This window comes from Lissotriton vulgaris, chromosome 6, assembly GCF_964263255.1.
Source record: "Lissotriton vulgaris chromosome 6, aLisVul1.2, whole genome shotgun sequence".
Classification (NCBI taxonomy): domain Eukaryota; kingdom Metazoa; phylum Chordata; class Amphibia; order Caudata; family Salamandridae; genus Lissotriton; species Lissotriton vulgaris.
The window spans coordinates 1337140029-1337164745 of record NC_141694.1 but is presented as its reverse complement, the minus strand read 5'-3'; the positions used below and the strand labels follow the sequence as shown (position 1 = coordinate 1337164745).

The following is a 24717-nucleotide window of genomic DNA, read 5'->3' as shown; positions in this document are numbered from 1 at the left end:
TGAACCTGATTCACCACCAGCTCCAGTTTCCCGCAAAAAGCGACATCATGATTTTTACATTTTTCTGATGAAAATAGATATGTCTTTATCATGGCTACAGCTCTGTATAATAACTGGAATACTGGTCCTACTATTCTGGATAGGCTTGGTGAGTGTCTTTTCCTTACCTGTGTATGGACACTATTTCATTGAACTCTCTGCAGTATCAAAAGTGAACTTTGTATTGAAACCTCATACGTCATCTCATCGTGAACAGAGACCGGTCCTATTTAAACATTACGGCAGTTCCAGTTCCTGATGGAATAGTTTGGGATAGAGTTCATATGATGTATTTAGTCCCACTCAACTTTTAAAAATACCACATGTATGCAAAATGTCTTTAAATGATATTACCTCAAGTATATATTCCGACGATTGGGATTTTGAAACTGTTAATATGTTTTCTGATTTAGAACGGTCTGCAGCATTTTGGAAAAATTAAATGTTTGTTTGCTCATCTGATTTTGATACCATGTACTGTTACCAACATTAAGGGCATCACTTTCTGCATAAAACAAGTGCACCATGTAATGTTGTCACATACCACCAATGGCAACATTGTCCAACACCCCCGAAAGGTAGTTCAGAAACATTTGAACAAAATGTTGCTTATTTTTCTGGGTTTAAGACATCAGATCTATGCTCATATTATTAGCTTTCACCTACATCTGCGAATAAAAATATGCTTCCTAACATAAAATAGAAATATTCCACGTCCTTCATTTCCCAACTGTCTGAACAGGGTTTCGACTTCTGGAAATATACCATTAACATAAAATCAATCTGGGGTACGAAGGAACGGTAGGTTCAGGGAACAGAGGCGCTATTTAGAGCATGCCTTATACCACAAAAGATGATTTTACTGAATAACACCGTGCAACAGCTTCCTGTCTTGGTTTAGACACGATTAATGACCTAAATGCACCACATATTCCCTCTCTAACACACTTTGAGGGATGCCAAAAACTATACAGAAAGTGGCGGGGGAGCACTGAATGACATCATGCACAAAGTTTCATACAATTCAACAGACCCCAATTGGATGAGATGGTTAGTTTGGTGTATTGACACAAAAAGGTGTCAGTCAAGATTCAAGTGTTTTGTATCCATAGGCCCGACTCACGCGATGTGCAACAACAACATCTGGGGGGGTAGCATCATACACGGTAAGTTATGCCTTGATTGGCTAAGAACCTCAACACTGTCACAGGTTACACAATACTTGGCTCTACTGTCAGATGACGTGGTTCTAAGGGATTTTTTACTAGGTCCCCGAAAGCCATGTTAGAAACGCTTCTTATATGTGGTTTATAATGGAATTTGGAAAATCTCTCAACAGGAAGCTGGGGAGGGGTTGTGTGAGATCGACAGAATTAACTTGGAAAAGGCTTTGGCTGTGATTGACAATGGCATGACCACACTAACATCCAGGATTGATTCACTAGGCAACATTATATCTTCTGCTATAGATAGAATTTAAAAAGATCTGTCCATCTTATGAAATGGACAATCACAGTTACTTTCTATTATGTTGTTAAACTGGACACTACAATCACTGTGTTCTGATTATGTGCCTTGACGATATAGCAATAGTACTCTGCAAATAATCTAACAACAATGGCACAAAGGGATGTGAAATGTACAATGCTGTGCATTGAAAAATTAAACCAATTTCCTTTCACAGTGGCAGAGTCACCGTCCACAGAATGGTTAATTCATGGCCATATAACCTGGTCAGTAACAACTTTCCAGTTTCAACATTGCCTAGACCAACAACAGGCAGGCAGGTATGATGCAATGAATGGGGAATTTATCCATTAATCTTGCGAATTACTCTATAGATAACGATACAGGAATGGGGACACTGAGGTATTTCTCAGTGGTACAGACTGCAAAAATTGATTGAGTGGATTTCTAATTTGCCAGGATATCATGCTTAATAGTGCCTGTAATGGTTCAGTAGCTAACTAATTCTGTCATTTAAAGGGTTCCCTAGCTGCTGTGATTAATCCAGTGTTCAGGCTGCTCTCAAATGGGAGTTACTTAATTCTGAATGATCAAGTTTGTTGTGGGATGCTTCAAGGCATCGCATATCTTATCACTATAAGTTCCAGGGATACTTGTTGTATGCAAGTATTTTTTCCACTGACCCACACAGTCAGGGAGCCACAGTTATGGCCTTCGTTGAAGGTTTCCTTTATACAGTTTGATACTCTGAGCCGAACAAAAGCCATGCTTTTACAGAAAGATGTGCCCTTAACCTCAGCCCTAGAAACTTTTGATCTCCAGGTTGCAAGGTCCTCAGCTGAGATATAGGCACTGGTATGAACAAATTGTCCTTTCCATTTCGAAGAAATAGTACAACGTATCTTTAACATGTTTGGTCTTAAATAGGTGTACCATAACTTTCGAATCAAAGTGTCTGGACTGTTAAGCAGCTTTCAGACAGTCTTCGGAGTGATTCCAGCCTTCATTTACTCCATTTTTGGAAGCATTTTTGGAGGGTTTCCACTGATCCGGCTACTAATATTGGGTATCCTCTTATTTTTATGCTATGCGTTGGATGACCCAGTCACCAAGAAAATGGAAAAAGCGCTCTTGGAGCGACATTACGGTGATCGCATGGAACTCCATCTTGGTACATCTCAACTTTGGGAGCTAAGCGAGTCTTGGTTCTCATCATTTTAACCAGTCGGGATTGACTGTTTTGCCTATCCTCCCCTGCTTGTTCTGTGGCTAGGAATGCGTGTTGGACCTCTGTCTAACACTTCCATTGGTTGTGCCACTGGACATGGATGCATTGCTGGACCTTTTAACGGCCCACATACTGCACTGTCCCCAGCGTATTCCAATGTTGATGTCCGCATTTTAGGACCCACCATCAGATGCCTCCGCTCCTGTTGGATCAGATACTGGCTCTACTACAGGCACGCAGGCTTTGGATATCACAAATGCTTCCCCAGGATCGGCTGTGGGAACTGAGGAAGTTCATATTTGCTCTATTGATCTGATCTGTGAGGTGTTACAGGGACCACCATCTGCGAAGGCAAGCAGCAGTGATGTTGCGTCTCCCACACAGGACACAAACATTTGGCTCTCCATATGCTGGGGAAAATTCAGCCTTTTCCAAAACAACCTAAATTAGAAATGTAAACAAAAAAAACATTTTTCCTCTCTTTTTTGCTTTCACAGAGCACCATGTCTTTCAGACGTACTCAGTGGCTCAGGCTATATACATGATCATATTTTAAAGGACTTTAAAATAATTTTTGGGGAATTTCATGAATTTTTAGAAATGTTTAATAAACCTTCTGACAATGTTTAGTGCTTGTTTGGAAGTGCATTCGCTTTTTCATATGTTATCCGGTCAGATCAGAGGTGGATGTTATGTTTCATAGAGTACCCCAATATAGGCTTGAGTAGTTACCAAATCCTTCACCTACATTTACTGTACCATTACACTACATAATGGGTTTTGGTATTGACCTATTACCTAGTTAAGCGCTGCATAAATGTCATGTGGTTTTCCACGAAAACTTGCATCATTAATTATGCATGAAGATGCTCAGGAATCACAGCAGGATTACCATCATCGGTACAATAACTATGTATAAATGTCATCCCTTCCGTCATCCTCGGTCGACATGGCACAGCATGGTAGAATCCCCGGAGGGTACCTTTTGGGTATATATAAACCATATCTTTGCTGGGAAAGCCAGAGGTGAAAGGCTTCCATGCTAACACACTGACTCGAGACGCTGATGTTCCTGGATGCAGACACTCCGGCTCGCAGTGGTCTGACATCCCTCGCGGGGTGTCCATCTCGAGACCAAGAAGGGGTTCTACAGTCTTTCACTACAGGTAATAGGGTTGGCTTCAGCCTAGGGGGATTCTTACACCCACAAACAGGCTAGGTACACTTGGGTACATGTAGTTAGGGTTGCATCGTAGGAGTATGCATTTTCATGGTCATGTAATTATATGTTTACATATATTCATTGTTTTAGCACTATAGTAGAAATCTCCCATCCATTTACTCTGTTGGTGGTTATAATAATTTTTAGCAGTTCCTTTATTATATTATGGTTGTTTCAGCACACCTATTGTACACTAGAATGGCGCTGGCTCAATAAATAATTATTGAAAAATGTCCCCACCGTTTATTCTGTGCATTACTCTGAGACAAAGTCAGCACGAGTGAGTGAGCAAAAAGTAGTGTACTGTTTCCACGATCCTTGATGGGACAGTTGTCATGTTCAATAGTTGCAGGGAACTATTCTCTCATTGGTAAGAGGAGTTTACAGTGGCACTGTGAGCCAGCTGGTATACAGGCATATATACCAAGTGGGGATGTCTGGAATCAGTTTGGACACCAATCTCACAATTTATGTTGTCTAAACTGGCAAATTCTATATAGATTTAAAGGAACCTCACAACACAGACTTGTTAGACCTGTCAACCTTAGGGTGGTCTTCCCCCCAAATGTTATACCTTCCTCCTCCATTTTTACTGAACAAGATTTTGCTGGCCTTAGGACTCTGAGCACTTTACCCCTTCTGACCAGTGGTCAAGTGCATGTGCTCACTCATTAAAACATGAAAACATTTTCTTATCCCCAAAAGGCATATTTAATATACTTAAGTACCTAGTAAAGTGGTATTACATGTACATAGTGCCTGTAAATTAAATACTACATATATTTCACCCCTAAGGTAGGCGCACAGTAGCCCAAAGAGCAGCATGCAGTATATAAAAAAGTGGGACAGGATTTTTTTTAATTTTAAGTTTTACATGTCCTGGCAGTGAAAAATGCTTTCAAATTTGTTTTTCACTACTGCAAGGCCTACCTCCCACATAGGATACCCTCACCTCTAAGGCCCTAAACAGCCCAGAGGGCAGGGTGCAGAGTCTTTAAAACATTGGACAAGCACTTTAGTTTTACATTTTCTAGTAGCAAAAAACTCTCCATTATTTTTTCACTACTCAGTGGCCTACCTTTTTCATAGGATAACATTAGAGTTGCCTTATTACATTTAATAAGCTTTCATTTCCAAATGGGAGCAGGTAATGAGGTCATGTTTGGAGTCTTGGGAATTTTAATGAAAATGCCTCTTATTGTAAAGTTGGATTTTAAATTACAGTTTTGAAAATTACACTTTTAGAAAGTTTGCATTTTTGCTGCCTCAGCAATTTAGTGTCTGAAGCCTGTCCCTGGGCCACATGGCAGTGTAGCTGACCAGTGAGCTTTGTGCATTCCTCCTAGACAGTGAAACACAATAGAGAGCTCAGGTGTCCCTAGATGAGCCATCACTGGCAAAATGGGATGGCAGAGCTGGGCAAAGCCGTACTTACGCTTGAATAGACTGTGTCCTGCCTCCACACAACGAGCTGCATAACCAATATACACATTCTGAAGCAAGGACAGGGAAGGCAGGATGTCTGGAGGCTTCAGAAGAAAACCTCTAAAAGCTTCTCCGCCTTCTGGAGGAAAGGCACAAGGTCAAATATTGGACCTCAATCACCAACTCTTCAGTACACTTCTAGACCTGTGGATACTCTAACAGGAAGGCCCTCTGGGCTGAAAGGACTTCCCTGCTTCTGGACTGCTGATCTGAAGGAATTGCTTTCCTGCTTTGCTGACCTGCTGAACTCTTGCCTGGGTGAAGAGGGCCGGACCTCCATCTTTTAAACCCAGGATCCTAAAGGGACCACAAGGGCTAGTTGTGACTAGAGCCTTAGCGACAGAAGGCTGGCACCTGAACTCTGCTATTTGTGAATCCTACCCGGCCAAATGATGCTACTCTAGTCCTGGACCCTTCAAAGAGTGCCAGAAAGTGCCCTACCAGTCCATCTGGGAACCCAGCAGAACTGATGCATGCCCTCTGCTGCATGACGTAATCCCAAGCACAACTGATTCATTGCCTCTGCTGCAAGGATTCTCTGATACAAAGGACTCGGACACCTCACAGCCTGCATCAGAAGCCCTCTCTGTAAGAAGCTTGCCAAATGCAGGCCCTTGCATCTCTCGTCAAAGGCAGTCTTGATGATGATGCAGGTTCCTGCATCACAGCTCTGCAGCTCAATGGAACTGATGCATCGCCTCAGCTGCATGATGCATACCTGGCAGAAAACTTCGCAAGGCTCCGCCACCAGGACCTAAGGTACATTGTTTAGTGGCCTTAACTTGGTCCATGTAGCCTGCCCACATTTCATTACAATCGACCCAAACTTGCGACTTTGTCCTGTTTGGGCAGAAACATACCCACAGTTGGCAGTTAGTGCTTTTGACACAATATCCACAGAAATCTTTAATCCTGTAAACTCTTTTTCTACAGACTGAATTTGTTCTTTTGGTCTTGCTTTCTTTATTGTATGGGATGATTCTTTTTTGTGTTTTCAGTGTGTCACTGTCTGACGTGTTGCACAAATATTTTACACATCGACTCCAAGCTAAACTGGACTGCTCTGTACCAAACTACCAGAGGAATGACCACAAGTTAATTTGTGATAAGTGACTTTACCCTGACAGATTGCAGACGCTCCTTGAGTCGGGCCCCCCCCTCAAACAATCAAATATCATACAAAATGCAGTGTTAGGCCTACTGTGCGGTGATAAGGCAGGAAGAGGCTTGAAAGGAGGTGGTTGAAGATCAACAGAAACTGGATGTAGCCTCGAGGCCAGAGATCACAAAGGGTTATGCCTAGTCTTCTGGCATTAATGGAGTCAACTTGCTGGGAACTGGCATGCAGCCAGAGTTGGGGTTCAGCAAAGGTGACCAAGAGTCCAATAGGCGCTGTTGGCAAACCCAGTTGTGGTATCACAGATGGAGAATCTCAGCTCGTTCGGGTCTGCAGGCAAACAAAGTGAGTTCAAATGGATCCGAAGAGTAGGAGCATGGCCTCGCTTAACTCTTGGTTCTGCCTTGGTGTCACTGACAGCTCTGGGAACTCTGGTTGTATCAATGATGATACACCTTAGAAATGTGAGGGCATTTCCCGAGCTCTTTTCTGAAGTCTAGGAGAGTAGCAGGAAGAAGCAGATTCCTGCTTGGATTTTTTTATGCTATTTCCTCAACTTACCCCACGGATTTTCAGCACAACTATGACTGACATTAGGATCGACTTCTTGAATAGGACAGCCAGACCTTTTAACTTAAATCAATTCCGACGTGGATTCTTCTGATGCTTGGCAACATATAGTTTCACCTTCTGGTCCTATGTGTCCTTCAGTTCATCGACACAGTCATTTCAGCCCTTAGAGTTGTGACTCAACCCCAGGAACTCCGGATGAGAATCCTGCCACACACATTCGTTGAGGCAGTCATTACAAGGTTTAAACTCAGTCATCTTGAGGAAGACATGTCCCTTGCACATTAAACGGGCAAATGGGACTCCACGACAAGTGGTAGATCCTAATTTGCACCTGGTGGTGTGGAAATAAAGAAACAGACATTGCGCTAATTGGTGCATATATAGTAGGGAGAGGCGGTAAACTCGGCTCCATGGGCAGAGTTTTCCCACTCTGCTTGGAAAGCTGAGTTCAGCCAAAAACACTGCCAACCCGCTGCGGAGTTTTCCAGCATGCTCACCCCTAGTCTGTAGAAGAAATTACTTGTGGCAACAATAGGGGGTCTTAGCCCCAAATAACACTCAGCAGCCAAGGGGACTTCATCCTCAAACCAGTAGTGCACCAGGAAGCCTCTTTGTCGAGTGGTTAAAAAATAGTGTGGTTCCTCTGAAGAGGTCTCAGCTATCCTGCTGTGGGCGACTTGTTTGTTGCAATAATAGTGGTTCTTGGCCCCCAACGACCCTCAACAGCCAAGGAGACTTCATCCCCCAACCAGCTGTGCACCAGTAGGCCCCTTTGCAGAGGGGTTGAGAAAGGAGGTCGTTCCTCCGATGAGGACTCCGCAATCCCAGTGTGAGGAACTTAGGAGCCGGACCTCTGACCTCCTGGTAAGGGAACTCTGCTCTCCCCTCGCTCAGCTCAGTCATTGTGCCGCTTCCTTCCAGCACCGCTCCGCCCCTCAGGTAGGTGTTGAGGTCCCACTCCACCCACAGGCTACTCCCTGCGCCTCATCCCTGGTGGTCCAGTGGGAGAGCCTTGCTGCTCTGCTGGTCCGCTCAGCCAGCCTTCTCTGTCTGTTTTTCTCTGTCTTTTCGGTCTGTCTCGTGCTGGTCTGTTTAAGAGCAACAGATACAGAAAACCGGCACAATAATCTTTTTTGGGCCTGTTGCCCTTGTTTCTATGTCTGTTTTCTCGACCCTTTTCCTGCTCCGGATGCACCCATGGCCCTTCCCCCCTGCCGGTCTGCCTGTCCCCGCTCCTGCCTCCCAGCTGTGCGGCCACCCCATATCATAATTAATGGCAACAACTGTGCGGCCTTGCCGCAGGCGCCCCAAAGGAGTGCCAAAGTCAAGCCAGTCTGCACTCATCCAAACCTGACCAGCGACCGGGACCCTGGTTCTACGTCCGCCCCCACCGCTAATACTCAGATGCCCTCCACGCACTCAACACCAGAAGAAACAGTCAACCGTATACACCACCCATGGGCTGCTGGAGCTGTGAGAGTAGGATGTTCAAATGAAGCTACCTGCTGTTATTCAGTAAAGACCCTTCTATCAACCTGCTCCAGTGTACCAGGATCTTGCCTTGTTACACACTACTGCCAAACCTTCACCAACCTCCAATCCCCCACATCCACCGCCCACCTTCTGGACACCAGTACACCGAGCACTTAAGCTGCATCCTTCTCAAAGTAACCCCACCCTGCACAGACACGCCACAGAGATCTGGGAGCTCCTATACACCCTCTCGCCAGACATCGCCTTCCTCGCAGAAACCTGGACTAACTCCACATCCGCCCCTTAGAGATCATGTACAGAATACCCCAAGGATCATTGCTCAGCCCCATGCCCTTTAACATCTACATGCCCTCCCTTGCCACCATGGACTCAACATAGTATCCTATGCTGACGACACTCCGCTCATCCTCTCCCTCATGAAGCAACCAGATACCACCAGACTCCGCTTCCAGGAAGGAATGAAGGACATTGGCCCCTGGATGAGCAGCAGCTGTCTGAAGCTCAACTAGGAGAAGACAGAAATCCACGCCCTCAAACCCACCCCTTTAGTGTGGGACAACACCTGGTGGCCCACTGCCCTCGGCAAACCCCACTTCCATGGACCATTCCGGGAACCTCTATCATTTTCCACTCCTCCCTCACCATGAACCGACAGATCAACTCCGTCTCCTCCACATGCTTCAACACCCTCAGCATCCTTCGCAAGACCTTCAAGTGTATCCCCCCCCAAATCCAGAAAGACCACCACCAACACACTCCCAACAAGGAGACTGGACTACAGGAATGCCCTATAAGGCCAAAATTAACAAATCCCCGCTCCAAAAACTCCAGACCATCCAGAACACCGCCACCAGACTCGTCGTCGCCATCCCATCCCATGACATGAACACATCACCCAGCACCTACAAGAACTCCACTGGCTCCCTGTTGAGAAGAGATTAACCTTCAAGCTACTCACTCATGCCTACAAATCTCTCCACAACAATAGACCACAATAGCTCGGAGTCTTCAAAAAATGAATGCTACATTTATAAAGAGGACTGGAGTTCAAATATATATCATCCTACTATATCGAGTTCCGGAAGGGTCTCAAAACCCTTCTCTTTTCTCGAGCCTACAATGCTTAAATCCCCCTCCGCTCCTGCCTGCTTCCTCACAATCCAACAGCGCCAAGAAACCGCATGGTAAAAGCGCGCTATAGAAATGTTTTTTTTTAAATTCAAATATAACTAGGGATCACTGTCGCACCCATATGGTTGTCAGAGCTGACAATCTTATTTGGCTAATTCTTTAGAATTTTGCCCCAAATGCAAAACGCTGCAGCTTTGATATAGAGCTTGTTTCCGCAAGATGCAATGTTCCCAAGGACCTTTCTAAATTGCTAAAACTTAGACTGTTTGAGGCGTGAAGTGCTTTTATTTCTATACTAGCTGTACCCAGCCACAGGTTGCTGTGTCTCAGTCTGGTTAAATGGAAGAGAAAGAAAAGAGTAGGCGTACGTTTCTAATATGTTTAATTTCACAATGCTTGTGGATACACAATATGATTTTGTGACTATTATCTCTATGCGTCTTATAGTTGCTGCGCAGCAAGCAAACCGATAGGTTCTGTTCAGCCTTTCGATAAAAAAACTCACATATTGTACACGTGCGTATTCGAATCCAACGTGGTATATATATATATATATATATATATATATATATATATATATATAAATACGTGCTAATGTTGCAAAGTGAACCAACTCCTCCCCCCTCCCTCCACCCACTTTCCGTCTGCCATCCTGACTCCAAATGTCCATCCTAATATATGTAGACTACTGTCTCTATGCGTCCTTTCTTATTGTTGCAAAGTGAACCAACTCCTCCCCCCTCCCTCCACCCACTTTCCGTCTGCTATCCTGACACCAAATGTCCATCCTAATATATGTAGACTACTGTCTCTATGCGTCCTTTCTTATTGTTGCAAAGTGAACCAACTCCTCCCCATCCCTCCACCCACTTCCCGGTCTGCCATCCTGACACCAACTGTCCATCCTAATATATGTAGACTTCTCTCTACGTCCCTTGTAGTTGTTGCAAAGCAACCAAATCGATAGGGTCTGTTCGGCCTTTCGATTAAAAACACGTGCGTATTGGGCATGCGCCTATTCGAATCCAATGTTGTGTATATATAAACACGCGCTTCATCGAATCAAACGTTGTGTCAAAATTTCAAAGCAATCGGTGAAGAACTTTCGGATATTTAAGATTTTGAACAAACGAACATTGAAATTTAGATGTGTCTGTTCGGGCTTTCTATTAAAAACATGTGCCTATTCGTCATGCGCGTATTGGAATCCGTTGTGTATATAAAAACACACGTGTATACTAATCCAACGTTGTCAAAATTTCAAATCAATTGGTGAAGAACTTTCCGATTTTGAACAAACATTTACATTTTTATTTATATAAATAGATATTGCTTTAACATAATATGAGTTTAATGATCATGACATTTCCCCATTAAGGATGAGCAACAGACTATATGTTTCATAGTTCAAAAAGCTTACCTTCTTTCACTCAGTAAAATTCTTGTCCAGTAGAGAGTTTTCATTGGTCGACGTGGGTTAATTGGCTTTTTCCTAAATACACTTATCTGCTGCATTCCAAGTGTAGGCATAGACCCTGGCCAGGAAGAAGCCAGAGACCCATTGCCTGGTGTAGGGCATGCTGCCAAGTTGAAAGCAGATGCAGGTAAAGGCACAGTGTCTGAACCGGGGAACAAAGGAGCAAAGGGTGGCACACAGCTGTGCCCTGGCACAGGCAGCGGTGGTGGAATAATAGTATGAGGAGGAAAAGGTGGGATTTCATTACCAGAACCTGGCAAAGGTGGGCAAGGAGGGGGAAGAAAAACCCCAGATTCAGGCAGAGGAGGGCAAGGAGGATGAGGGCCGACTTCATAGCCTGGCAATGGTGGGCAGGAAGGGGGAAGAAAACCTCTAGATGCTGGAAGAGGTGGGCAAGGAGGAGGAGGAGAAGGGGCGCTGACCCCATAGCCTGGCAAAGGTGGGCAAGGAGGTGGACGAAAACCTCTAGAATCTGGCAGAGGTGGGCAAGGAGGAGGAGGGCTTACCCCATAGCCTGGCAAAGGTGGGCAAGGAGGTGGAAGAAAACGTCTAGATTCTGGAAGAGGTGGGCAAGGAGGAGGAGGAGAAGGGGCGCTGACCGCATAGCCTGGCAAAGGTGGGCAAGGAGGGGGAAGAAAACGTCTAGATTCTGGAAGAGGTGGGCAAAGAGGAGGAGGGGCGCTGACTGAATAGCCTGGCAAAGGTGGACAAGGAGGGGGAAGAAAACCTCCAGAATCTGGCAGAGGTGGGCAAGGAGGAGGAGGGCTTACCCCATAGTCTGGCAAAGGTGGGCAAGGAGGTGGAAGAAAGCGTCTAGATTCTGGAAGAGGTGGGCAAGGAGGAGGAGGAGGGGCGCTGACTGAATAGCCTGGCAAAGGTGGACAAGGAGGGGGAAGAAAACCTCCAGAATTTGGCAGAGGAGGGCAAGGAGGAGGAGGGCTTACCCCATAGCCTGGCAAAGGTGGGCAAGGAGGTGGAAAAAAATGTCTAGATTCTGGAAGAGGTGGGCAAGGAGGAGGAGAAGGGGTGCTGACCCCATAGCCTGGCAAAGGTGGGCAAGGAGGTGGAAGAAGACCTCCAGAATCTGGCAGAGGTGGACAAGGAGGAGGAGGGCTTACCCCATAGTCTGGCAAAGGTGGGCAAGGAGGTGGAAGAAAACGTCTGGATTCTGGAAGAGGTGGGCATGGAGGAGGGGCGCTGACTGAATAGCCTGGCAAAGGTGGACAAGGAGGGGGAAGAAAACCTCCAGAATCTGGCAGAGGTGGGCAAGGAGGAGGAGGAGGAGGGCTTACCCCATAGCCTGGCAAAGGTGGGCAAGGAGGTGGAAGAACAGGTCTAGATTCTGGAAGAGGTGGGCAAGGAGGAGGGCTGGCCTTGGAACCTGGCAAATGTGGGCAAGGAGGAGGAAGACAAGTCTTTGAATCTGGAAAAGATTGGCAAGGAGGGTGAAGAAAACCCCCCGATTCTGCCAAAGGTGGGCGAGGAGGAGTGCTGATCCCATAGCCTGGCAAAGGTGGTGGAAGAAAACCTCTAGATTCTGGCAGAGGGGGGCAAAGAGGAGGAGGAGTTCTGACCACAGAGTCTGCCAAGGGTGGACAAGGAGGTGGAAGAGAAACCTTAGAATCTGGCAAAGATTGGCAAGGAGAGGGAAGAAAACCTCCAGATTCTGGCAAAGGTGGGCAAGGAGGAGTAGGAGGGCTGACCATAGAGCCAGGAAATGTTGGGCAAGGAGGAAAATTATAACTCCTTGAAATTGGTAAAGATGGGAAGGGAGGAGAAGTGCCAACTCCATAGCCTGTCAAAGGGGGAGGATGGGGACAGGGTGCCCTACAACCTGGAGGAGGCAAGGTTGCATAGCCCGGCAAAGGTGGACAGGGAGGGGTAAGTGGAATTTCAGTATCTTTCAAAGGTGGATGAAGAGTAGGATGTGTAGGAGCTGTAGTATGTGGAAGTGGCATAAACATTGCAGAATGAAGTTGTGGAAAAGATGCAACTCCTTTATCAGGCAAAGACTGTGGAGAGGATGCGCTACATTTACCATATGACGCATGAGGGGAGCGAATAGCCAGGTCTTTAAGTTCCAGTCCAAGGATTGGTGGCAAAGTCTGCGTGTTTGCTCCACTTAAAGCTGAAGACGACATCACAAATGATACTGGAGATGAAAATAAGTCATCTGCTTCTGACCCAGCTGGCTGTTGGCACACAGGAAAATTTTTAATAGTTTCCACGAGGCGACACTGATCTTGCGGCGATGAAGTTTGTTTGGGGGATAAAACTATGGTTATTTCAGAACAACTAATAAGTCGAGTTTTTGATTGAAGAGTCTGAATTTCAAAATGGCACTCTGGCCCAAAGTCTCCTTGAAACAAAGTTGGTGACTGTGTCACTTCATCAGCAGAAGGCCTATTGTGCAGCACACATTTTTTGGTTGGGTTCATTGGTACAGTGTGTGTTTGTGTTGTGCTTTCATTCGGTGTGTCACAGTCAACGCTGAGAATTTTTGCATCCCACAGGTCCGAGCTCTGTGTCCTCTCACCCTGTTTTCCCAGTTGTCTTGTGGCCTGCACTGAAACTACAGGCACAGACTGAATTTTCAATTGTTTTATTTGTCTTCTGAGATTCTGGATAGTGTGCCCCATCGTTTTCAATCTTTTTGAATATTCGGCTTTTAACCGGGCATATTTCCATTCATAGCTTTCCTTAAGAAGAAAAGAAACATTGTTACACATATCACTATACAACCCTTCTCCAATGCAAGAAGTGCTATATCTAAAATGACCAACATCAGAAGTTACATAACGCAACATGACTGCAAAGCCCCAATAATATCCAATTCCTCCTCCCATAATGACTCAGTGGAAACCTGTAATAAAATTGCTAAGTATTTCTCTGGCAAAATCACGAACATATATGCTAATTTCTCTAGCAACATAAAACCTGGTACTGACTTTGCAGAGAGTGAAGACCATATACGTACACAATCCTGTCTGTGTTTTTTCCGTTCCTCCCGCTGAAATCCTAGTGAAAACTTGCAAAAGCATCAAATCCGGCTCTCCACGAGATCCGGCTCCACCTAAAATTTTAGCAGCCAGCCTTTCGGTCTTAGAGCCCCACTTCACACATATGCTCCAAAAATCTTTTTCCACTGCCTGTTTACCTGCAGAATGGAAGAAAGCTATAGTGCTCCCCATCAAAAAAAAACCAACATGAGTCAGGACATATTGGAGAACCTACGCTCAATCTCCCTGCTACCCTATCTAGCAAAACTTGCAGAGAAAGTAGCCAATGTCCAACTTATGGCCCATCTTGAAGCCCAAAATGCCTTTCACACATCGCAGTCTGGCTTAAGATCGAGCTTCTCCACAGAGACAGCACTCCTGAGAGCAACTGAAACTCTGCGGGAAGGAGCCGACGAGGGCAAGACCATGGCTCTCATCATGCTGGACCTCAGCGCGGCGTTTGACACTGTAGCACACTCCATCTTGCTACAGTGTCTAAACTGAGCGGGGGTCACCAAAGAGGCTCTGGGATGGCTGAAGGCCTTCCTTACCAACAGGAGTTTTCAGGTCCAGAGAGGGACTTTCCTCTCGGACAGCATGACATTAGAACAGGGGGTACCTCAGGGCTCTGCCCTGAGTCCCACCCTGTTCAACCTGTACATGGCACCGTTGGCAGAGGTGGTCCAATCGTTCGGCGTAGAGCTTGTCTCTTACGCCGACGATACTCAACTTCTGATCTCCCTGTCTCAAGCTCCCTCCTCCGAGGGCGACAATTTTAAATCCTGCATGAGCAAGCTTGCAGCTTGGATGACCGAACACTGCCTCAAATTAAATGGCACAAAAACTGAGGTACTCATAATAGGAGGAAAAGACACAAAATGGACTAAAGACTGGTGGCCTACCTGTCTGGGACCCTTACCAACTCCCAGTCAGGAAGCTAAGAACTTGGGTGTCTGGATAGACAACAAGCTCTCCTATGACAGCCATGTCAAAAAAACAGTAGGTAAGTGCTTTGGAGTCATGAAAACTCTTAATCGCACCCTGGACTTGCTCCCTTTGAACTCCAGGCGCACCATGACTCAGGCACTCATTACCTCCCGAATAGACTATGGCAACGTGCTGCTGCTGGGCACTTCTGAAAAAAACATCAGAAGATTACAAGTCTTGCAAAACTCAGCCGCACGCCTAGTGCTAAGACTCCCCCGCAGAGCTCCTTCCAGACCTTCCCTGGCTACCCTCCACTGGTTGCCTATCAGTAAGAGGATACTATTCAAAGCGCTCCTCTGGTGCCACAGGATTATCCATCAAAAAGCCCCCTCCTACATGTCCGATCTAGCTTTACCGTACGAGCCCAACAGATCCCTTCGTTCTAAGGGAATGGGCCTGCTTAAAACATAACTCCCAAAAAAAGCTAGAATGGGAGGTAGGTCCTTCCGCACTCTTGCAGCTAAGAAGTGGAATACCCTCCCCATGAACATCAGACTAGATAAAAATTAGGCTTCCTTCAGAAAATTGTTGAAAACCTATCTTTTCACTCTCTAGCTACCTGTTTTCCGTCTCCGCCCTCCTAAGACTCTCTCTCCATAGCGCGGGGACATGCCGGGAGGCGTCACCAGGCGCTTTACAAACCCCTTTAATAATAATAATAATAATAATATAGGTTGAGAATCACCTTGCTAGCAGCTTCACTTTGTTCTGAGGAACTTACTTTATATAACCAGCTTCTTGGCCAATGATAGTAGTTCTTTGGAAGATGCTGCAAGGTGGTGTACATTGGTTACGTTTGATAATTTATTTGAAAGACAACATTTCACATTTGAGAATTCCTTATACTAGCAGACAATGGACAACACTTGATTGCCCTAACTTCCATGTTATCACATATGGGGTTTGTTGCTCTTCTAGCTTCCAGTCCACCACAATTCAGGAATTCTAGAACATTGTTTTAGTGAAGTGTGTATGGACTGAAATTTAAAAGCATGTAGGTCACATTTATTTCCCTATCACCATGGACAATTTACTATACACATAAAAATCCAGCTCATCTCTCCGGCAATGAAAGAATAGATCTACACTTTACACCAATTGTAAGGTAGTTGAAGCAGACATGCCAACTTAAAAAATAAATAAATCTCTCAGTGTGAGAGAAGGTGGGGTTAGATAAGATGTGTTCTGGGTAGAAGTTTGGTGGTTTTTAACCCACCACTCTCACCAACTACGATGGGAATGCTTTTTACCCAGCACTGCCTGAGAGCAAGTCTACTCTCAGACTCCACCTTTCGATCCAACAACAAAGCTTCTGTGGGTGCTGCTGATGTTAGAGGGAAGATTGTATAACCCCTGACAGACATCAGCCGTGGAGAGCCTTTGCACTGGAGCTGGAAACCCTCTATACACAAGGGGTTCCAGGTCCCTTCTTCCACCATATCATTAGCTCTCCACTGGGAGATCGTGTGAACAAAGTGGATATTGTGCAACACACGGTCACATAGTTGGTGGTTGGCAGGACAATAAAAGGAGCAAAATAAACTTGCTGTCTGTGGCAGGTGACAGCTCTATTGTATGCACTGAGAGATGAAGTAATCAGCTGAGTAAGTGCATTATGCAGTCTGTGGCAAGGATAGGTGGTTCTGCTGGATAAAAAAAAAAATGGTATAATGTAACTGCCCACAAGGTGCTAGGCACAGGTGTCAGCACCACAAACAAACCATACACATCAAGGAACATACAACTTCTTTCGTATTGCTTTGAAAATTAATATTTAGAAGAAAAAAAAAATCAATTCAATTTTGCAGTCCTTTGTGGGTGATGGGTTCATGACAGCAGGATCGAATGTTAAAACAGAAGCCCTCATTACTAGTTTTGTAGTAATCATGAGTCTAGTTGAACCTTTTTCCTGCCTTAATTTGAACAACAAGTTACACAGAAATAAAACGGTTTGGGCTTCCAAGGACACATTTGACCTATCACAGCTAGACAGATTTAGCCTTTAGAAAAGTGCCAGAAATGTGGGTCAAATGTGAAAATCTATGAACAAACATCAATGTACGGGGTTATACTTCATTCCAGGGTCCAACATTTGAAATGGTGGGGTAATACTGCACCTGTTGCTTCCTGTGCTTCACAGAATTAGAAATTCCTGGCGGCATTGCCACACCATTTTTTGTGAGAAACCTCTAGTACAGGCCATATTGTTTAAGTAAAGGCAGCCTGTGAAGGCTTTCTTCTATTGGAGATAGGCCTACATCATTGTGTTGCCCTACTGTACTTCACTAAAACATGGCTAAACCTAGTCAAATAATACTTGGCCGAGAAGTGCAAGGGGGTGAGGAAAGCGTTGCCATGACCCCCAAGTTATTCAGGAAGAAGTTGGGCTGTTTGGAAGGTTTTGCCCACTGCACAATTTACAAATGCGTTACCCCTAAAGTGTGCAATGTATCCTTTGTGTCAAGAGGGCTGTTGAAAGAAGAGCTGCAGAGACTTTCTGATGCAAAAGTAATTGAGTCTATAGAAGCATCAGAATGGCTAAGCCCAAGAGTGGTTGCAAGAAGCCCCACAGGGAAGATTTGGATGGGTGTGGACCTTATAGATATAAACAGCTGCTTTTGGGTTGACCAGTTCCCATTTCCCTGCATCAGTGAGATGTTTGCAGGAGTAAAAGTTGGTAAGTATTTTGCCACATTAGATCTTTCAAGTGCCTACCATCAGGTGCAATTACACAAGGAGTCTCAACGTGTTCTATTCATCACTCCTGAAGGAGCATTACAAATCCTTCACATGCCTTTCAGTTTGGCTTTAGCCTCCACGGTTTTTCAGAGAGTGATGGAAGGGGTGATGAAGGATATGGCGTATACTTTGGTGTTCTAGGGTGATGTGTTGGTCTGGGGGGGAGAATCACCATGAGTATGACACCGTGTTGATGGAAGTGTAGAAGAGAATGCAGAACGCAGGAATATTTATTGGTCTCGAAAAATGTACATTTGTTGAGAGAGGTGGAATATCTTGGCAATGCCCTGAATCACAAGGGCACTAAACCGAAGTTTAGTTTGGTGGAGGCCACTGAAATGGTACCTTCTCAGCAGGACGAGGAGCAGTTGACAGTTTTTCTACATCTTGTGGAGTACTACGCCAAATTTGTGCTCAAATGTGCTCAGGTCAGTGTCTGAAAGCATTTGATATGGTGAAGGGGGAAATTGATAATGCAGTTACTTTAAAGACATTTGATCCCAAAGATAGGAACATTTTTGTGGCTGAATTCAGCAGCTATGGTTTAGGTGCCCCATTAATACAGGTGCATGATTGTGGAGAAAGAGTAGTGTCATTTGCGCCACGTAAATTGAAGGGTACGGAGAGTGCTTACTCCACCATCAAAAAGGAAGCACTAGCATGTTGGCGGGGAGTATAGCATTTCAGGATATTTGTCCAGTGCAAGAAACTTTGAACAGATCATAAATGTTTCATAGAGTTCCCCACAGCTGGTACTGGCAGGGCCACACCTTGCATTGCAAATTGTCTTTTTTACTTTCAAGAGTTTCAGTCCACATTGAAAAATGTTCCAGTGGTGGAAAATGTCAATGCTGACTGCATGTCCAGATTACGGTTGCAGGATGTGGCGGTAGAAGCAGAGGATGATTGGGCTGTGGCGGAAGTCTCAGATGTGGGTAAAGCCATTGTAAAAGCAGAATGGAAGGAAGCAGTACTGCACCATTCATTGTTGGTTAAATGGATGAGTGGGTTGCCTCCTTCACAGCAGTGGAACATAGTGGATGATCTGGAAATATTGAAGAACATATGGAGTGAGATGTCGGTGGTTGATGGAGTTGTGAAAATGGGCGATAGGTTGGTAGTGCTTGAGAGTTTGCAGAAGAGGTTGTTGCATGAAGGACATGGCGCATTTCTGCCATGAAAAGAAGGGCACGTGCTGATTTGTGGTGGCCAGAAACAGACAGGAAAATTGAAGGGTTTGTCAAGGAGAGCATTCCTTGCTGGCTGTTGCTGGTCTCTCTCTGGTCGCCCAGCGCCTTGACACCTTTGGTTTTAGTGAGCTTCATAAATACTATCCTATCCTATGTAGTGACAAATCCCATCTGATCCAGGACTCACAAATTAGTCCTGTGCCATTGCCTGATCGGCTTGTGATAAAGTGGCATTTTTTATCTGTGGACCATTTGAGTGTTTAGGTACAAGTGAAAGTTTGCTGTTGTGATGGTGTATTACTGTGCAAAGTGGCTGGAAGTGGCATTTATGAGTGAGGGGGAAGACAGTAGTGCAATTCCTGGTTTTGAGGATTTATTTTGGAGAGAAGGATGTTCGGCTGAAGTAGTGAATGACAATGCTCCACAATTTATATTAGAAGCATTTGGTGGTTTTCTGGAAAAGTGGGGTAGGACTCCACTATATGATTCATGGGGTAATGGTTTAATGGAATGCTTCATCCTTATATTGAGTGACTCTGTACAGTTAGCTTGGTCTACTAATTTGTGATGGAGATCACAGGTAAATAACGTATACTATAGAACCACTCCACATACTGTCAAAGGAGCATCACCATTTAGTTTTTTGAGGGGAAGAGTACCTTGTACTGTGGTCAAACCGGCTTGGATGGTAAGAATGGAAAATCCAAGATGGATTATGCTAAGATGAGGAAGAGAGTGGAGAAGTATCAGGCCAATTATTGTAGAAGATGTAATGTCTGGAAGGTTTGTGAACTCAGATGAGAAATTGTTTAGGTATGCTGGGCCAGTGTTTTGTAATGCCTGGACTTCTGCAACAATCGTGTCGCTATTTAAAAAGGGGTGATCGCATGTTCCCAAAGTGTTATCGCCCTATATCACTTATTGACTGTATGGTCAAAATTATTGGCAGAATCATTTATGACCGCTTAGCTAAGAGGGCGGTGGAAAAGGGAATCCACTCACCCTTCCAATTTGGTTGCCGCTCGAAATGAGGCACAAATGAACAGTATCTGAACCTAGCTTTAATAATCTCCAACTATACAAATGTCAGGCGTTTTCCCATTTATCTCGCTTTAATGGATCTGTCCACTGCTTTTGACTTAGTGGACAGAACCAAGCTTTGGATAATGTTGTTGGACTAAGGAGTGGACCCCTCATTGATAATTTATTTTCACTACACTCAGATCTGTCGGCCAGAGTGCGCTTAAACTCCCATGGCGAGCTTTCTACTGCCTTTCCCTTGAGGCGCAGAGTGCAGCAGGGTTGCATATTGGCTCTGATTTTATTCATACTACATATAAAAGAACTAACAGCCCACTTGACTTCGCTGCCCTTCAGACATTTCTAAAATAACAGGCACCTCAATTCCCACATTGCTCTATGCCGACGACTCATTCCTGTTTGCCCTTACCACAAACACAACGAGGTGACAGGTGGAGCTTTTCTCCTATTTGTCAGACCTGAACCTGAAAACCAACTATACAAATTCCCACAGAATGTCCTGTGGACCATACAAGATGAGCCTGAATAAAATCAACCTCAATGGGCAAGACCTAATGGACATGGATAACCTTTGTTACCTAGGCTTAACCTTTAGTTCTTCAGGATATTGGACTTTCCATCTGGTGCAGGCCAGCCAAAGGCTTTGTAGAACTGCAGGGGCTGTCTGCAATCTTTTAAGAGCAGAGACTAGAGGGTCTGTTCTTCCTCCTCTAAATGTATACAACTCTTAGTGCACCAGTGCAGCCACTTTTGGAGCGGGTGTCTGGGGTTTTATCATATGTGCTGGCCTCCAGTTGGAGAAAAAATGCTTTTTTCGGTGGCTGTTATGTTCACCACCTACCGCCTCCAGCTTTATTATACATTCCAAATTGAATCAGGCCCATATATCAGACAGAGTACACATGGCACCACTCTCACTATGGGTCAGTGTGTGGACAAACCCAGCAGCAAAGTTATGCAGGGACATTATACTCGATTGTCTTCTGCCCGAAAATGCCTTTTTGATCCATGGGTTAAGTTCTATTTAGCCCAGTTTCTGAACCTTGGGCATATCTGCCTGGTTTTCTGAACCTAAAAGTATTCCTGAACGTGCAAAGGCAGAGTTGAAAGTAGCATATGTGGAATATAGTGCAGATCTAAGAATGAACACTGAGTTGGCAAAATCTTCAGTTTTAATCTATCACAGATCTTTACTACCTGACCTACTTCCCGTGTACCTGTCCTCAGATCTTACAAGATGGTAAAGATCACTACTGTTCCATTTCAGGGCAGGATCCATTTATTGGTAATCGATTTAAACAAATCGTTATCACTGATAATGCAGACTCACTCTGCCCCTGTGATAATCAGTCTGCACAATCACTTTTACACTTTGTTTTTCTGAAATGTGTACAGTTCTGCACACAAGCATTTTATTTAGCCTTTGCTTCGCAAATCAGGCTTGCGACAGTGTAGAATACCCTTGCTACACTTACAGTTTTTCAGCTCACATGAAATTTCCCATTCCGTGTGTGCTTTTTTAAAAGCTGCCATTCGGGTTAGGAAAACTATGGATGGCTAATTTTGCATGCATTGGCCCCCTATATGGTTAGACAGCACTAGATTAAGGCGGTCCTTTCTTTTTTGTTAGTATCAGCTAGGGGCACATGGCAGACCTCAATAGTGGTTTTTGTTCTCCTATCTGATCAGATAATTGTATGTCTATGAGAGTGCCTACAAGCTTGTCAGTGTTTCTTTTTAAACTTGGTCTTATGATGAATTCAGCTACCGAAACGGTGCTGATGCAACTGCATTTTTAACCCCTTCCATGCTGGGCCGTTTCCGCCGCTGTACGGTAAACAAAAGAACAGGGGCGGGCCATGACGAACCCCAGCCGTCATCAGCACACGAGCGCCGCAGAGCGTGACGGCTGGGGTTCGTCACCAGCATGGAAGGGGTTAAGTGCTTTTCAATCAATTCGAAATCTGGATTTTTATTATTGCTAAATTGAGGATTTTGTGTTTGATATCTGTGCTTTTATGGTCTATTCTACTTGACCGAATAAAGAATTTTGATTTTGACTTTAGTGTCTTTTTTTGAAGGAGTGGGTGAGGAGTTTGAATTGCGCTAGTTTGTAAATGGGGAGCCAGAAGAGCTCCTTCAGAAGTGTTGGGATTAGAGTGTTCAGGCTGCCAAGTTCTGAATGATCTGCAGCCTCCTGGTGAGGTTCTTGTTGATCCTAGTTACGCTTATTGGATTTTTACTCTTTTGGTGACATTTTATTTATTAAAACAGTCTCCATTTTCATAAATTGGAGTGGGAGTTTGATTGCATTGTGTTTTTAACTTTAACTGTTTTGGTACTTCAAAATGCTTCAAATTTTCTTAAATTATGCATGTCTGCTCAGAGCCATTTTTCCCAGGAGGTGAGATCAGGTTTAAATTACTGAAACCTTTACTGGACTTAAAGAATACGGTCATTACTTGTTGTTGACTACCATCCAGTGCAACTGATAATGCACTTTCTCTCGTATGTATAAGACACCCATGGGCTAGAGTCAACATACAATAAAGATTTGAGCCATTATTCAAGAATCCATCCGTGCAATCTAAAAATGATACTGAACAGATTTATCACTACATACAATGAGTACCATAACACAGTCAGACAATCCCTATTGAGGTATTGGCATATCCTCCAGCAAGATCCACTGATTGGACAGGAAATTAGCCTGAAACACTATTACATACTGCAAGCGCCTAATCCATCAGGGACATTTTGGTTAAAAAAAATCAAGTCAACACTCACAGTTGTTGGTTGAGACCCAATAAATGCTTTAAGAAATGCAATAAATGCAAAGCCTGTTCACATGGAGTTAACATCATAGAATTCATAACAGAAATTGGGAGAAAAAAATAAGGATCCAGAAAGCATTACATTGCAAGTCAGAATATGCTGTATACATGCTTAGGTGTCTCTGTCCTAAGAGCTAAATGGGCGGTACCAAATACCAGATTCACAAACATACTGAACAGCACATATAGACAGTGAGGAATGAGGGTGACACTTTCTCAGTAGCGAGACATTTCAGGGACTGCTATGGAAGCAATCCCAATGTACCGACCTACAGAGAAATTATACTTAGGCATTTGGAATGCAGGTGCATCTTGAGAATAGAAACAATGGACCCCTTGGCTTGAATACCGGCAAGGAAATGTACATGTATTTATAACATCGATTAGACAATCTTTGTCTATATGTTTTAATTCTTTTAATGCTGCACGTTAAGAGGCTTTGTTTTTTGTAATCAAACAGGCACTGGTTTTTTAATATCTTTTTTGCTGGCATGAGAGTGTAACAGGCAATCGAGATTTGTATGAAACGCAAAAGAGCGAAGATATATTTTTCAAAATCACTTTAATTGTGTTTTCTTAAAATCACTTTATTTGTATTTTCTAAACATAATACAGTATACCCAATGGGGCAAGACTCCAGCACTGCTTGACCTGTGTTGAGTTAGGAAAATATGTTGTACATTAATGCACTGTTGCTTTATGATTATTAGGGGCCTCAGAACTCAGGTACACCTTAGATCAATTATATAGTAATTAAACATCCTGGCATTTGGCAAATAATGTCACCCCCTGGGGCAACAGCCAGCAATTACTGAATTGGTACCAGCATATATAGATGTCAGAGTAAAGAGCACAGAAAGACTAACAGTCACAAACAGAATGTATTAGTACACACTATTCGATTGCACAGATTAGGTGCTAATATGGGCATCACAACTGGGTCAGCTATTTGTCTATTTTCAGTGTTGAAAAAGATGTAAATAGGAAGCTTTTGTGTGCAGGCGTCGTGAAAAAAGGTTTTGAAGGCCGAAATGGGTCTGACCCTGTACTTGTTTTCCTGCAGTGCTTACTAAACCCTACATGGAGTACCGTTCTGCACAGTATTTTTCACCAGGCTATGGGCATAGTTACCATATCATGGCAACATAAAAGTGACCCTAATAAGAAACATCCTCAGAGATGAGGTCGAGCTAGTACTCCAGAAGTTATGAACACCAATGTTGTTTTCAAAATCAGATTCTTCTACAGAACCAACATAGTAGGATAGAGCGGTTTTCTAAAACCTAAAGGCCACACTCTGCCTGCCAAAGGCGATCCATTCATCACTGGACATAGTCTTGCCACTGGCCGGTGTACCAACAGATTTTACAGGAGTCCATAATAATGGAATGCTGAAGGATGTGGCCAGGGAATGAAGTCTAGTAAAGGAAGCTATGTGGAAAAGATCAATTGTTCAAAACTGAAGTGTTGTGCCTTGTGTTCCATTTTACATCATCGCATGCTTCTCTTAGAGTGTTAGAGTTAGTTTATTCTGTGTTCTACATTCCTATCCTGGTGGTTGCTGAGGCAGGTTAGAGATAACTTATGTTCCTGTACCTGTACTTCCAATAAAGGGCTTTCAACTTACTACTCGGCTGATCATTTTCTCAACATTTTGGCAACGATCCTGCTGACGATCCTGCTCTCCTCGTCCA

The 24717-nt window shown here is 44.3% G+C and overlaps 1 protein-coding gene across 1 annotated transcript in view; it reads right to left on the bottom strand.

Moving 5' to 3' along the window:
- The window catches only part of LOC147708863 (uncharacterized), a 678829-nt gene that overhangs the window by 497066 nt on the left and 157046 nt on the right, over positions 1–24717 (bottom strand). The window contains 5 exon segments of the mRNA XM_086925788.1: positions 11177–11486; positions 11664–11789; positions 11928–12053; positions 12102–12427; positions 12803–13932. Coding sequence (XP_086781914.1) covers positions 11177–11486; positions 11664–11789; positions 11928–12053; positions 12102–12427; positions 12803–13932 — 2018 coding nt within the window.